Source organism: Apis dorsata, unplaced genomic scaffold (genome assembly GCF_000469605.1).
Source record: "Apis dorsata unplaced genomic scaffold, Apis dorsata 1.3 scaffold_59, whole genome shotgun sequence".
NCBI lineage: Eukaryota > Metazoa > Arthropoda > Insecta > Hymenoptera > Apidae > Apis > Apis dorsata.
The window spans coordinates 864377-880575 of record NW_006263359.1 but is presented as its reverse complement, the minus strand read 5'-3'; the positions used below and the strand labels follow the sequence as shown (position 1 = coordinate 880575).

Genomic DNA, 16199 nt, shown 5'->3' with positions numbered 1-16199 from the left:
GACATATGAATATAATTATTATATTTTTATTAAAAAATAAAATATATTAAAACATAAATTTTGCTTGAAAAAAATATTAAAATATTAAAAAAATATCAAGTGGAAAGTTAACCTCTTCGGAATCAATGTTAATCATTAAAAATACAATCATCGTACCTTATTTAATTGTGATATGATGAATTCACGTACAATTAATTAACATATTTTACAATATCACTATATTTATGAAGAAGCACTATAAAATATTCGCACAAATTCACACAGTGATCAACGGAAAAATGACAATTAGTGGCGCCAGAAGCGCCGTCACGGTCTACTTATGAATTAATTTAGAATTCTCTGTCAATTTTTCTCCATATTTCAATATAACCACAAATAAATTACAGAATAGATTTACTAACTTATAAAATTTTATTTCATGTTCTGAAATACTAGTAATACAAAAAATCAGATTGTTTATCAGTATGCTCTAGGATTTAGAATAGTGAATATAGAAATTATATTTAATCCATTATATTCAATTCATCACAAAATTTAGTAAAATTAACAAATTTAAAAAAATAAAAATAATTTCTTTAATACATCTTGTGTAGTATTCATTGTACTCACTATAGATTTTTTAGTTACGAAATGGATTCCTGTATGACTTAAATTATTCATAAATTAAAAATTACATTTTTTAATATTACAATAAATTATATTTTTTACTATAACATAGTCAAAATAATATCAATTTGTGAACTTTTTTATTAAAACTGAATTAAAACTGAATTAAAACTGAATTTATGTATACATGTATACATATTGCTATCATATAATTATGAATGTCAATATAGATAAGAAAACAAATGATTTTATGAAAATTTAAAATGATTTTATAAAAATAAAAACATTTCATTAAAATCATATAGGAATCGCAAATATTCCTTTTTATATATTTTTACTTGACAACTTTCAATTGTTATTTTTGTTATAAAATAATTAACATATTTCATAATATGAAAAAAATAATGTAAATGCGCATATAGGATAGGCAAAAAAAAAAATAATAAAATTAATCAAATATTTGAATTATTTCTTGAGCATAAATTTGGACGTAAATAGACAAATAGGAATACAGGTAAGAATAAATAGAATAAGAAAGATAAAAATAGGATATCATTTCTGGAATATCGCAAATGAAAATGAGCAAAAATAGCAAATAGCAGAAAAAGATAGAAATAAATATTGATTATTAGCATCATTTTTTGAGTCAAAGATATCTCTTTAAAAAATGTTTTTTTTTAGAAACATAAACATAAATAATAAACAAAAATAATGCTGCTCCTCTTGAATTCTCTTATTTGAACATAAAACTTTAAATTTGCCGCAGGAAAATTTAGTTGCATTTAATAGAAAATAACATAATGTTGTGGCAACTCTGAATCAAACCATTGATTGATCATCGAAATATAACATTTCAAGAATTCTTAGAAATTGTGTCGAAGTAAATAAATGAAGAATATTTTTAAAGTAAAATTAATGTTAATAATAATTAAAAAAAAATTAAAGTATAATATAAGAAGTAATAGTGAACAATTTAAAATTAATATTTGAATATTTGACAATTATCATGTCAGAATGTCTTCATATGATATAAGTGATATACCATTATATAAATTCTGTTAAAAAATTTAATTTATTCTTTAACATCAATATGAAAATCTCTTATTATTAAAACAAATCAATTTGTTTGATAATTAAAATAATTAATATTAATATAAACATTTTGAGATTAAATAAAAATGACAATTGATTTATCAACAATACCACTTGTTGCTTTATCTATTGAATCTATACAAGTTGTTTCATCATTATTAAATTCGCCAAAAATTATTCCTTGCGAAAATAATTTACCAAGGTAATTAATATTTGATTAATATAAATTTTTTTAAAAATTTTATCTCTATTAAGTTTTTAAGTAATCAATAACTTTTTCCATTTTTAAATTTTTAGAGATTGGAGAGGTCTCGCTCATTTATGCGAATTAAGCGGAGAATTAATGCCCTTACTTATATCACATCCAGATCCAACTGCATATATTTTAACATATTGGAAAAAAAAACAAAAAAATATTACAATTAAAGATTTTCAAAATTTGTTAGAAAAAATTGATAGATGGGATATCCTAGATGATACATTAAAGCTTTTTGGTTTGTAATTATAATATAAGTTATATATTTTATTATAAATTTTTCTCTTCTATCATATTTAATTAATTAAATATATTGTATTTAATTAAATTGTAGTAAGAGATGGTGAAAAATATTTAGAACAATTACAAAAGTCTCAAACATCAGCTGAAAAAATTGAAAATGACATTGAGATAGAAATTCTTACTGTAGGTAAGTCAAATATGATAATACATAAATAAAATATTTAAAAATTATTACATATATATATATATATATTTTTTTTTTTAATAGATGATTTCTATAGGAAAGAGCAAGGACTATCGGAACAAAATTATGATGCATTTATATTATATGCTGATGAAGACATTAAATTTGCTAATGAAATGGTGGATAAACTTGAGAAAGAATATAATTTGAAGGTAAAAATTTAAAATTATTTTATACTATATATAAAAATATATGAAATATATCTTTTAGCTTTGTTTAAAAGATCAATTACTTGGTGGAATTATATTTGAACATGAAGCAGTAATGAAATTAATATCAGAAAGATGTAATAGGCTAATTATTATTATATCACCGAATTTTCTTAAAAGTCCAGCAAATAAATTCTTTTTGAATTATGCTCAAGCATTGGGCATTGGTAAGTTTTAATATGTATTCATTAAATAATAATTTATGATTTTAATTTTGTTATAATGTTTGAATTAGGAAACCAACAAAGAAAGATCATACCATGTTTATATGAAAGATGTCAATTACCACCTCAATTACAATTTATGGTCATATTAGATTATAATAAATTGGTTTCGTATAACTTCTGGGGAAAATTAAGAGATTCCATACAAGTATCAAATAAAATGAAAGAAAATCTAAATATTTCTCCCATAAAAAATGACAGTAATCTGAATGTGAATAATGAAAATGATAAAGATAAACAAAATACAAGTAATGTAGAAAGAAAGGTTGAAATAGAAAAACTTCAAATACAAAATAAAAAACAAACATTTGATACAAAGGAAAATTCAAACCAATTTGAATTTGTCAGTATAAATAATAATTCAAAGAATAATAAAAAACACAATCATTTTTTACTATGGTCCAAAATGTGGTCTAAAAAAGGAGAAAATAATAAAAAAGAAGATGCTTCAATTACAAAAACAGTTAGTTTACCATCTATTGAATCTTTGGATACGTTAAATTCAACAGATTTAATAGAAAAAAAAAATAAAACAAGAGTTATTGATAAATATATAAAAAAGTGCAATTTATTAAGTTAATACTTTTAAAATACTTATTAAATTGTAAAATTTATTATTAATTATTTTACTTTATAATTAAAGAAATAAAACTGTATTAATAAAGTATATAAATTTATAATATAGATATAGAATGTATATAACAATGTATATAAATAATAGATTTATATAAATAATTTATATAAATAATAGATTTATATAAATAATTTATATAAATATAGATAATAGATTTATTAAACATTTTTTTACTTAAAAATTTAAGTCTTCCTGATTCATTAATTAACCTTTTATTCATTGAGTGTAAATAGAATTATATTATCAAAATTTAAAGAAAATAGATAATAATATACTGAAATATTACTAATTTTTTTATATGTAAAAATGTAAATATATATTTTAAGAATAAATTATATATAAATTATATATGAATTAAAATAAATTAAAATGAATCCTAGTTGAAATTTCAGAAATCTAATTAAGTAAATAAATAAAAATAAAGTTTTTAAAAAAAATATTCACATATATATTTTCATAAAAATAAACAATTAATATAGCATTGTTGTATAATTAAACTAATATTAATAAAATTTTAAAAATTACCAATTATTAATAATAATACTAATAAATTCTCTTGAACACTAATAAGTTTAATAATGAAATAAATGAAATTTTAATAAATTTATATTTTAAATAAGTAAATTTTACAAATTATTCATGATTTAACAAAATTATAAAAAAAAATTTATAATACACAATTTGTCAAATTATTAGTTGATAATTTATATTATAAGAGGGCTCTGATATCGAAAAACACGTGATGATAATAGTTGTGCTGCTACTTGTTTATTTACGCGAATAAGAATTTTTTTTATTTATTATTATTAAACATAATGTGAGTTGGTTACAAAAAATATAATATTATATTAAGTGAATCTTTACTATGGAGAGTTAAAATAGTGAAAATAATTAAATTGATTTATACTACAGGACAACGATCGTTAAATGTTTTCTGTAATATAATTCCCGCCAAATTTTTTACATTGTGGCGCTATTAATTGACATTGCTTTTAATTTTGTTATGTTTTTTATGATCTAATATCATGTTTCAAATAAGTATTAACTATCATTAAAAATAAAAAAAGATTAAACATATGTTTTATAATTTAAATAAAAAATATCAAAAATGGTTCGTCGAAAAAGTAATCCGAGGTTAGTTGACGTAAATTTATGTGATTAATATTAAATAAATTAATATAATATAATGATATATAAATTGATTATAATTATATATTCGATATTCGATAAATTTAATTCTCAAACAAATTATTAACTTTTTAAACTATTTCCTTTAAATATTTAAATTTTAGAAGATATATAAATATATATATATTTAACAAGATTAAAAGATTATTGAATTGTTTAAAAATTATTGATAAATTTAAAAATTATTATTACTTCAAGGAAAATGTTGCAATAATTATTTTAGATTTATTTTAAAAAGTAATATTTCTATCGTACGCGCCTCGAATTTGATTGGTTATTTCTAATAAAATGAACAATTATATAAAATAGAAGTATTTCTTAAATATCTGAGAAAATTTTTTACATTTAATTATTTGCAAATATCATATAACATTTTATAGTCATGATTAAAGAAATAAAAAACGATTTGTGAAATGATTTTCTTTTTGAAAATTTTGTAAAATCAAATTATCTAGGGAATTATTTATTCATTTTTTTTCGAGATCTTAATGACTATGAATTTAACGACTAAGAATTAAAACAATTTATAAATCGATAATTTTGTAGCAAAAATTTAACAATGCTTTAATATTATATTATTATAGCATTAATATAAATATTGTTATATAGTTATGTGAAATATTTACAATTATGTATGCTTATCTTGATACAGGATTTTGCAATACGTTAGTTATTTATTAAATATTTTGGAAATTGGAATTCGCCATGGAATTCAAATTAAAAGTAATAAACATAAAATAGAAATGAAATTAAAAAAAAAATTTAACGTAAATTTCAAAAATTAGGGAATAACTGTGTCACTTAAGCATGCAAAAATTATGTAAATTAAATGCATTACTAATTATATTTTTTTTCATATGACATTTGTAAAAAATGTTGTTTTGTTATTTTAGATCAATTGATGATCCACAAAGATCACCTAGTGTAAAGTCTAGAGTAAGTGCATTTTTAAGAATTAATATAACTATTTAAATATTTTTAATAAATAGATTTATATATATAAAATATTATAATATATTTTTTTTAGCCAAATATATCAGCAAACAGACGTGTACTTCGGACGACGCGAGCTTTAAAAGAAATTCGATATTTAAGAAAAACTGTAAAGTTGATTATACCAAAAGCTCCTTTTGCTCGTTTAGTTAGATATATTATTATAGATTTATTTCCTAATAGTGACGTAGACAGGTAAGATTTTAAATATTTTTTTAAATATAAATTAATGTGTTTTAAACTTTCAACTCAATTTTACAATTCATATCTAGAATTCAAGCATCTGCACTTGAAGCACTGCAAGAAGCAGTTGAAGCATATATTGTTCAATTTTTTGAAGATTGCACATTATTGTCACAACATGCAAAACGTGTAACTCTTCAAATTCAAGATGTAATTTTATTGCGTCGACTTAGAGGAAGGGATGATATTATAAATAGATAAAATAATTTTATTTTTAAATTCACCATTTGTATCATATATAATTAAATGAACATTTATTTCATATATAATTAATATTATTAAAAATTTTTAACAATTTAATGTAACAAATTAAACAATTAATGTATAATATAAATATAAAAATTGCAATTTTTGCTCTTTATGAAATAGGAGTAATATTTTAAATAATATTTTATATTTGTAAAAATGGAATTTTTAAGTATAAATAAATTAAACTTGTATTAGTTTGTTCAATAAGATTTATTTTATAAGAAACAAACTTTTAATAAAATTCTTTCACTTTACGAAACTTTGGTAAAATATACATTTTTCAATTTTTAGACAGGTCTTTAAAATATACGTCGAAGCTTCGTAATTCACTTCATATAGATTTTGTTTGAACTTTCTATGTACGTACGTAAAATAACTTTAGTTAAAAGTGATACAGTAAAAACGATAAAATAATATCGTAACCAATTGTTACGTTTAAATTTCTTTTGTTATTTCGTGCGGGTTAGCTGCCATCACTTACGACATATATCATAAGTGAAACATATTATGATAATCTAAAAAAACAGACTAAAAAATAGTATTACAAATAGCAATGCTATCTATGTACGCATTTATAGTATATGTATATGTATAATACAATTTGATAAGGAAATATAAAAGTTACCTGAAAAAACAGGTTACTTTTTCATGTTTGTATTACATCGAAAATATTTCGTACATCTCTTTTTTCGCATCTCTTTCTCTTACTCTCATTTTCATTCACTCATTCATTCATTTATTCATTCTCTCAATCTTGGATTTCTATGAAGGCTTTTTTTAGGCACATTAATTACATTTTTATGCTGCCTGTATTGTACAGAAGTGAGATTACGATAATTCGTAATTTTATTAGCAATTTATTTCATAATCATTTTTTTTATTTGCTGTACATTTTTTAAGTATCATGTATATTCACAGTTAATAGAAAATTGATTTTAGAAAAATTTTATATTATTCTTTTTCTTTTGTCCTTTTAAACATTTTAAATATATACATTCATTACGATACATTATTATAAAATTAAAAAAAAAAGAAAAGAAATTCTTTTCGAGGCAATTTATAAATCTCGAAAACATTTAATACAGAATAGAAAAACAATTTGAAGCGAATATACATATACCATATTTGGTTGCGTAAAGTCGTATAGTTGGATTTACCAAGCTCGATCGACATATTTACTATAATTAATCAAATTGTAAAATTAAATAACAAGTCTTTATATTGCCATAATTTGAAGAAAGTTATTTCTTCATGAAAGACCGCACTTTATTTACGCATTTATCCATAAAGTTTTTCTTTCGTTTCGGCTCGGCTCCTGTTGGAAGCGAAAGTAATGAACCTTCTTCTCGCGACTTAGATTTATATTCGTTTGATAAAATATTTTCGTCAGAATCTAATCCCGCACCACAGCTCTTCGCTTTAAGAAGTGTAGATTTATCGTTTCCCGTTACCACCAATCGTTTTTTTAATTCTGCATTATCACAAGGATCAATGTTTTCTGAGCTTGTCTGAGAGTCCTCTTTCTCATGTTCCATACTTGAAGTATCCATACTTACAAATCGATATGGTTTCGATGGTTGCATTAGTGGATGTTCTTCTTTAATACTATTTTCTTCAGAGCTTGATTTTTGAATTTCTTCTTGTTGAACAACAGTGACTGATTCTGATTTCGTTTCTGTTTTCAATCGTTGCCTAGGAACTGGTATTGGACTCTGATTCTCATTTATTTTTTGATCATTAGATTCATTAGAATAAAAATTAACGATTGATCCTTTTACTTCATTTTGTATTTTTTGTGATACAATTTGAGAAAGATTATCTTCTATTTTAATACTAGAAAGTTTGTCTAAAGGCTCCAGAGATATTTTAGAATCAATTTTATTCTCGTTACATAACTTAGACGATTCTTCAGTCTTCATGTCTGACACTACACTATCTTCATCTAGTAAGCCATCTAAGCTTCTAGACCTTGGTCTTACTTGTGCTTCTGATTCTTTAACAGGCGAGACTGATTTTTTCTCATCTGGATCTAACAATTCTAATGAACGAGATCTAGTAGATGGAGAAGGGGGATATCGTGGAGGTCTTCGTGGCACTGGACTTCCTCCAGGATGTGTGTGAATGAACTTCAATCTCGGAGATGTAGGTGGTAAACCTATTAACCAACGGGACGGACTTGATGATTTTCTAAGCCTGTAATATAAATAAAAACAATAGTAGATTCTAATCATATAAATGAATAAATAAGCACAATTATTTTGACACAATTACAAGTACAACAATCATGCAAATTCAATATCTGTTTTTTCATTATTTCAAGATAGATTATCATTTGTTTTTCATATTTATTGATTTGTCTTTAAATGACTTTTTAAATCATTTAAGATAAAAAATGCGTTTTAAAAAATTATATAAATGTTGAAATGTTACAACATGAATAAAGAAATAAAAGTTAAAAAGTCATTTCATTCTTAGATTTAAATACATTTAAACCTAAAACTATTTCTAAAATTACAAATAAATAATAAAAATTAAACTAATGATACAATAATGACATCAAATAAGCAAATAACATAAAGAGCAATTTGATAAGACACTAATTGAAACATAAATATAAAATTAAATTTCTTCCGACTGACCTAGACGTAATTGATTGTCTAAAGCGCGAGTGTTAATCCTGGCTGTATAGAAATAAAAAAAAAAATACATTATAGAGAATTATTATAATCTAAAATTTAGTAAGACTAAAATGTATTAAATTGAATTTTATTTAAAAATGTATTACTTAATACATTACTTAAAAATGATAAATACCTATTCGATATAGCTGTGGGCGGGCCCTCTAGTCAATCTCGTCCTCCTGTTGAATCTTTGTCACTACCTCTGCTTTCATTGCTGTGCATACGTTGATAGTTTGGTGGTTGTCGAATGTTCGTATTACCCGGTGTATTTGGTTGTGTCACATCTTTAGGTGCAATGCTTCTTGGAATATCTGATCTGACTGGTATTTCTCCTCGCATAAACCTGAAAATTAAAAAAATTTTATTTTAAATTTATCTTTTATATGTAATTGTTAATATTATATATAATATTAAAGAAATTAGGTATTTTTCTTAAATTTTTTATGAATTATTATAAATTTGTATGGTTACCTTTCAAGCTTGTCTACGCAAGCGTCTTGATAATCGTGAATCCATCGTACACCATTAAAGTGACAAACTGCTCGCATATCTTCAGGAAGTTCTTCAGGCTCTGGCCATTGAAAATTATCTATGATGGGAATTATATTACATTGCGATTGTAGAGCTGCTACAATTTCCTATAAACAATACCAATTCTATATAAATTATTTCTGTTAATATTAATAATTTCTTTATTTCACAAAAGTAATCAATAATTTACCCTATGAACCCAGTCTTTGCATTCGTTATCTTGTATACACCTTTCCAAAGCCTTGGGCGTTAGCACAAGGAGGAAGTGTTTTGCTTGTCTGATACTTTGCAATAGATTGTTATCGAACTTGCCAGCCTCTAGTCTTTCAACATCGATGAATACAGAGAAACCACGCAATTGTAAATGGACTTTTAATAAACTGGCCAATTGAGATCCATTTGATCTTCTATAACTAACAAATACATCTAAGGATTTGTCTGGCGATTCGTCTTCCGATGAACCCAGTTGATTGTGTTGCATATTCTTAATGGCATCCAATATCCTCAATCGATGAATACTGTTTGTAATGCCACATTCACTCAATAGTTGGTCTTCAGACAAATTTCTTATAGAATCTTTATCAACACCAGCATTCAGCATACTATATGTGTAGATTGAAAATTCCTGACCAATAGATTGTAAGAAACTATTTAAATTCCCTGTGTCTCTACTGCTATAATCAGCCATCTTCTTCAAATTCTGCAATTCTCTAGTGAATCGTTTTCGCCTGATACCATTTGCCAAACCAATATCTTCTTTGAGATTCTCTTCCGTTAGCTGCAGCAATAAATCACCATCAACTCTGCTTTCTACAAAATTTTGAGCACATTCTGCGAATCCAATCTGCTTCACCCATTCTCGGACGTCCTCTGTAGACCAGAGAGGTACCTGTTGGCTGAGTTTATGGGGAATCTCTTCTCCAATTAAACGCAATGCCTGCGCCGCGTATTTGGACGCAATCGCATTAGGACAACTAGCTACTTTTTTTAACGGCTCGATAGCTCCTATTGCACGGAAGATTTCAGTCTTGCCCTGTTGTTTTTTAATTCCTGCTTCCATGCAGAAATGAAAAGCCGCCAGATTTCTAGCTTCTTCTCTCTTCGAGCTTAATACTGGTACAAGTCTTTCTAACCAATTTTTGCTTTGGCCATGTGCGTGCGCCAAGTTTGATTTAGCAAACTCATAAGGATTATGCGAGGTGACGAATGGCTCGACTAAGTCCAAAGTACCAGATTTTAATACGGCAGCTTCTATCTCTTTATTAGCTACTAGTACAGCGATTGCTAGACAGGCATAATATTTGATATTATCATCATTGTGGAAAGCCAGAGGGAATAACCACATGGGTACTTTTCTCTTGATCATAGCTTCTTGATTTTCTGCACCTCCATAGAGAGAAAGATTGGCTAGAGCACCTGCACAATGTCTTAATGTCTCAATGTCATTTTTTCTGCATTCGAATAGAACAGCATCTAAACCACCTAGTCTAATTACATCGCTACAGGTCCCTTCACTGTGCTTGAACAAATGTTCCAGAATTCCAGTACCCACTCTAGAATGATCCACTGAGTTGGCATTCTTTGTACATACGCAGGCGACGTTTACCACTTTTTCTAGACCATGTTCTACTACATGAGCCCTGTTCTCTGTGGTGAGACATTGCTCTAGCAATCTAGCTGAGGAGAACTGTAACTCCTGATCGCTAGCCACGCAATTCGACATTAATAGGTCAAGACCACCTCTTGTTCTGAGAGTATTGCATAAAGTGTAACCTAATTCGTGGCCATATGTAGGCACTGCCCATGCTTTTCTAATTATTTCGTTCACTCTGTTTAGCAACAAAGGAGCTTTGTCATTTTTACAATCGTTAGCCTTCAAACGTTCTACAAAATTGTCCAAGAAATTGGAATACTTGGTGATAGCTCGATCAACGTCTTGGGAATTTGATTTCGAACATAAAAGATCTAGATCGTCCAGAGGTAGCGAAAGAAGTTCATCCTCGGCTGGCCTCATGCCGTTCATCAATTGATTTACTGCATTTGCTGCGGTGATCATTGATGATTTCGAAGTGACACCTTTGGATGCAATTGTGATGCTTGATTGGGAACTTGCTGAAGAAATATGTTTCTCATGGTTGAAGATCCCGGTTGAAGTGACTGTTTGTCTTTGTTGTTGAGCTGCCATAGCTTTCTGAAAGAAAAGAAAGAAAAATTTCCTTTTAGAATATTTTTTTCAATGAGAGAAAATTAAAAGATGTGAAGTCAATTCAAAATATCATAAATATAATTTTTCACTATTTTTCTTATAATTTAAAAAATTCATTTACATGATATTTTGAAAGAGTCAAAAATATATTCTCTTTTTAAACTTTATTCATTTTGCTGTATAAGTTGGTATATAAGTCATGAACAATTAAATGTTCTTTTATATTTTTGATATGCGTCAATAATATTCTGTTATACGAGGTTTCCAAGTTTCTTAAATGCAGTTAAGAAAGGATATCATCAATCTTTGCAGGAATTCTAGGTTGGCGCTGAAACGAGCTATAACTTGGCGTCACAGAAAATTATCACGCCTGTGTCACGTCCGCTCCTAGTATCTTTATTATTTCTGTATCGCTACGTAATGCCACGAACACGACAGGGCCTCATCGCAATCCAAAATCGAATGTGAATATTCCAAAATTTTCCATTAATCTTTTTACTCTACTACTTACTGTAAGAGATTCATTAACAGTAAGAAACATATAATTTTTTATGCAAACAGAAGTTTAAAATAAACCTTGAATTTTTTTTTAACTTATAATAATCAAAGATCATTGATAGTTTAAAAGGGATAATCTTATTATAAAACTATTTATAAAACATCTTTAAATCAAAATATATAACTTCATTTAAAATGTTGTTTTCAAATCGCTCAAATTAAATTCTAAGAAGTTTATACATAAAATAAGTTAAAAAATCTTTAAGACATCGTATTTATTATACGAAGAATTCAAAGAATCGACGAAAAATTATGCAGAAAGCGAGTAATTTAAAATTAAATTTGAAATTAAATGGTTCACAAGCGAAGCTTAAAAAAATTCAACAATATTTAAAGTTTTAAAATATTCCACTTCCTAAGTAAATCATCTTATGCTAAATCTCCGATCTTGAACAAACCTTAAATACTTCCAAAACATTTTTTTTCCAGTGGAATACACGAAAGTGATTGATAACAATTAAAACTTGGGGGATAAAACGAAAATGATGGCAAAAATAAAAGAAAACAGATACCATTCTAGAGTCGAGACTGCATTTCCGCAACATGACGGTTTCCGGCGTCTTTCGAAACACGATGGCGTGCTACCGAGCGGGAAATCGAGAAAGACTGAACATCGCCGGCAAGTTGGTCATCGTTTAAATCTGTAGTTCCTATTTTTCACGCTGTGGATCGCTCGTTCGTGTGTTATATCGAGTATAAATTTATGGAACTCGGCCGTAGTCTATACATGTGCCAACGAACGAGTATATGGCTGTTGAACAGCCATAGGACTCTCGAATGTTTGGTGGCTGGCCAAACATGAGTGGTTCTAACTCAATGGCGGCCATTTCGAATTTCGACATTGATTGTTATTCTGAAGTTGCTGTTTCTGGATATAGTGGATTTTCAAAGAAAACTGTGAAATATTTATTTTGTACGGATTTATTTTAGCATTTCTTGGAAAAGAGGAATTTTGAATTTCGATGCGAATTTTGTTTTGCGAATTAAATATGGATTGATAATTTAGTTGCTGGAAATATTGATAAATGAGCGTTTTATATAGAACAAGATGGCTACCGCCTCATAATCGTTTTTTATTATTAGAATTAAAATGCAGGAAAATAGAATTTTGACGAAAAAATTAAGATATAAAATAAGTTTTTTAAAAACAATAATATTATTTTTTACCTTCTCTGAACTGAAGGAATCACTCTGTAATTTCATCGTCGATGCAGCCATATTATTACTCTCTTGATGCGATAAATCTCCAGCTTTTAGACTTCTCTGTTCCTGTAACAGATAAACGAGATTTATTAATATTTTTACGAGGGCTGAAATGCGAGTAAAATTTTATTTTATTATATTTTTCAATAATCTATATAAAGATAGCGTTTTAAAAATATTTCAACGAAGAAACTAACATTTAAAAATATCTTCGATGTTTTCAATTTCGTTTTAAATAAGAAAGATATTTTAAGAAAATGTAACCTTGAAATATTTTATCATAAAAATAAATAAATAATCTAAAAATATGTTAAAAAATAAATGGAACCAAAAATATATTATTATATAAATATCCGAATTTTAATTCATTTATAATAATAATATATATAAATATTATTAAAATATAAAAAAAAAATAAAATTATTTTAATCACAGTGATAGAAAATAATATTGTCATAAAAAGATTTAATTATAATTTACATAATACTAATTTAGTTATCAAAAATAAGCAATATTTCAATCATCAATGGCGTATATATTCACAGGAAATCAACTTAAAATACTTAAAAATAGTTCCAGGAAATCTAAAATAAAATCTGAACACTTCAAGTTCATGGCTCCAGATATTTCAAACGAATAAGAATCAAACAATTTAGAATTTCGAAAATACAATACTAAAACGGTTTGATAAAGATTGCGAAAACTAACTAAGTTCCTATATTATTCTAAAAATATATTATAAACGAACTTCAAAGCGCTCGAGAATCTTTGAAGTACAATCTTCTAGAAAACTTTCTAGAAAACCAAACGATATTTATAAAATATATCATCTCGAAATAGCGAATTTTTTACAGACAAGGATATTTAAATTAGAAACGTATGTTGGAGGGAATTAGCGTATCGAAGACCTACTTACGTTTTCGTTGGTTAATAATGATGCTAATTTACAGACGAATACCGATAATATCACGAAATGATGCAATTGCGTCACTGTGCTTTCAGTAGTAGATTTCCATCATTCTCCGACAGATGATAGTGCGCGTGCGCATTTTAGTTGCATACAAATACTCATGAGGGAACTTATATCATTTTTTTTTAACTTTTTTTTTAATTGTGGCTTTTTTTTAATAATATTAAAATAATTAACTCTGATAGATGTAAATGCTCGAATATTTGTTTTAACTCTTTTACTGCATGCAATTTAATATTAACGAAAAAACTTAGATCAATGATTTCTAACCTTTTTCAAGTTGCAATCTCGATAATATTCGATTAATATCTCGAATTATAATATTCAAATAATTTAAAAAATTTTCTTCTCTACATAAAATAAAAAAAATTAAAAAAATGAATATGATTTTATTATCATGGAATAATTAAATCTTTTGAATTAAATAGACAATAGATGACAATATCTATTATTAGTTATCAACAATATACTATAAATGAATTTATTGAGCATTAATAGAAACAAAAAAGATTTAATTATTGATGAGAATCGGTTTTTTTTATTTAATACTTTTAATAATATTAATTTATTGATATTATTATTACTTAAATTATTATATAAGGAGATTTTGTCACTGATAATTAGTAATTTATTTTTTAAAATGATTTTTTAAAACAAAATAAATTTTAAAAAAAGAACTCATATATTTTTTAATGTTAAAAGGTTTCTAAAATCAAATTAGATACAAGTTGAAACAAACGATTCACAAGTATAATTTCAATGAAACTCACTATCTTCTAGATTACTAATCACTCCCATCAAAGAAAATCAATACATAACCTCAAATATTAAATATCAATTCGAATGTAAAACTTTTTTCAATATTATTCCAAATATTAATCCAATATACAAAATACAAACATATAAAATAAAATTAACCTTAATTTCATCCCCAAACCATATATTATCACAAAAAAATTCTCCATTTAACAAATTTAACAACATTAATCACAATTATTTCTACATTTCCATAAGGAAACAGAAAACTAAAAAAAAAAAAAACTCAATAAAACCAGAGAATAAAATCTTTTATTTCACTCTCAATTTCCAAATTTCAATTATTTTCAACTTCTAGATCAAATTATCATAAAAATAATGATATCTTTTTATCGACAACATAAAATTTGTAATTAACCAATTACAAATTTTTTTATTAAAAAAAATGAAGAAAAATTCGTGTTTCAAAGAAATACCGAAAATCAACGATGCCAAGCGAGAAAGTGACGCTGTCCAGCGCGGATCGACGCGGAAAACCTCGGAGAACGAGCTTTCACGACACAGTTCCATAACAATCTGTTTCGTCGAAAGCTCATCGGCCGCGGCTCGACCTCTCCACGACGCTTCTGACGTATTTCTCTAAATATAATCTGACCGTCTCGTCACGGATCCGCATCGTTTTCCGTGTTTCGTCCATCTCTGCCACCACCTTGCGCACAATCTTCAGCCGAGCGTATGCCCCACGTGGTCAACGCGATCGGCTTATCGTTTCTGACGGACTTTAGAGCGCGATTCGACAAAAATATCGCGAATAATTGCAATGATAGATCGCCAAGAGGTTGTTTTAAATAATATTTTAAAACTATGCAGTATAATAGAATTTTCTTTTACCGATCGAGAACAAAAAATAATATGTTATATATCGATAACATATTTTACAATAATTCTATATAGAAGAATTTTCGTAATTGTATTTAAAAAAATTATTCTCAGAGCAATATTTTAAATCAAAACGATTCTCTCATAGTGTAAGATCAGACGTTTTCTAAAAAAATTGCGATCCAAGGACTGTTTCTTTTTTTACGATCTAAAAAAAAATGTTGTCAACGAGAA

At 26.1% G+C, this 16199-nt stretch overlaps 3 protein-coding genes across 4 annotated transcripts in view; 2 read left to right on the top strand and 1 right to left on the bottom strand.

The window, feature by feature from the left end:
• The first annotated feature begins 1521 nt into the window (after positions 1-1521).
• Positions 1522-3560, top strand: LOC102671972 (myeloid differentiation primary response protein MyD88). Of its 2 annotated transcripts, none has more exons than XM_031515257.1 (6): positions 1522-1900; positions 1996-2192; positions 2313-2384; positions 2466-2593; positions 2652-2817; positions 2886-3560. In XM_031515257.1, the coding sequence occupies exons 1-6, from the start codon at positions 1785-1787 to the stop codon at positions 3452-3454; spliced, it is 1248 nt and encodes a 415-aa protein (XP_031371117.1). In that variant the 5' UTR covers positions 1522-1784; the 3' UTR covers positions 3455-3560. The 2 variants fall into 2 exon arrangements, with proteins under 2 accessions (XP_031371117.1, XP_031371116.1); XM_031515256.1 differs by having other exon boundaries at positions 2289-2384.
• Positions 3561-4176: 616 nt separating this feature from the next.
• On the top strand, positions 4177-6719 carry LOC102672097 (histone H3-like centromeric protein A). The gene is made up of 5 exons (XM_006609695.2): positions 4177-4325; positions 4421-4642; positions 5590-5632; positions 5724-5884; positions 5962-6719. The coding sequence occupies exons 2-5, from the start codon at positions 4617-4619 to the stop codon at positions 6131-6133; spliced, it is 402 nt and encodes a 133-aa protein (XP_006609758.2). The 5' UTR covers positions 4177-4325; positions 4421-4616; the 3' UTR covers positions 6134-6719.
• Positions 6720-6746: 27 nt separating this feature from the next.
• Positions 6747-16199, bottom strand: part of LOC102672240 (sterile alpha and TIR motif-containing protein 1) — a 39351-nt gene continuing 29898 nt past the window's right edge. The window contains 5 exon segments of the mRNA XM_006609696.2: positions 6747-8374; positions 8996-9205; positions 9334-9500; positions 9584-11584; positions 13325-13426. Of these exon segments, the coding sequence (XP_006609759.1) occupies positions 7423-8374; positions 8996-9205; positions 9334-9500; positions 9584-11584; positions 13325-13426 (3432 nt within the window). The 3' untranslated portion in view covers positions 6747-7422.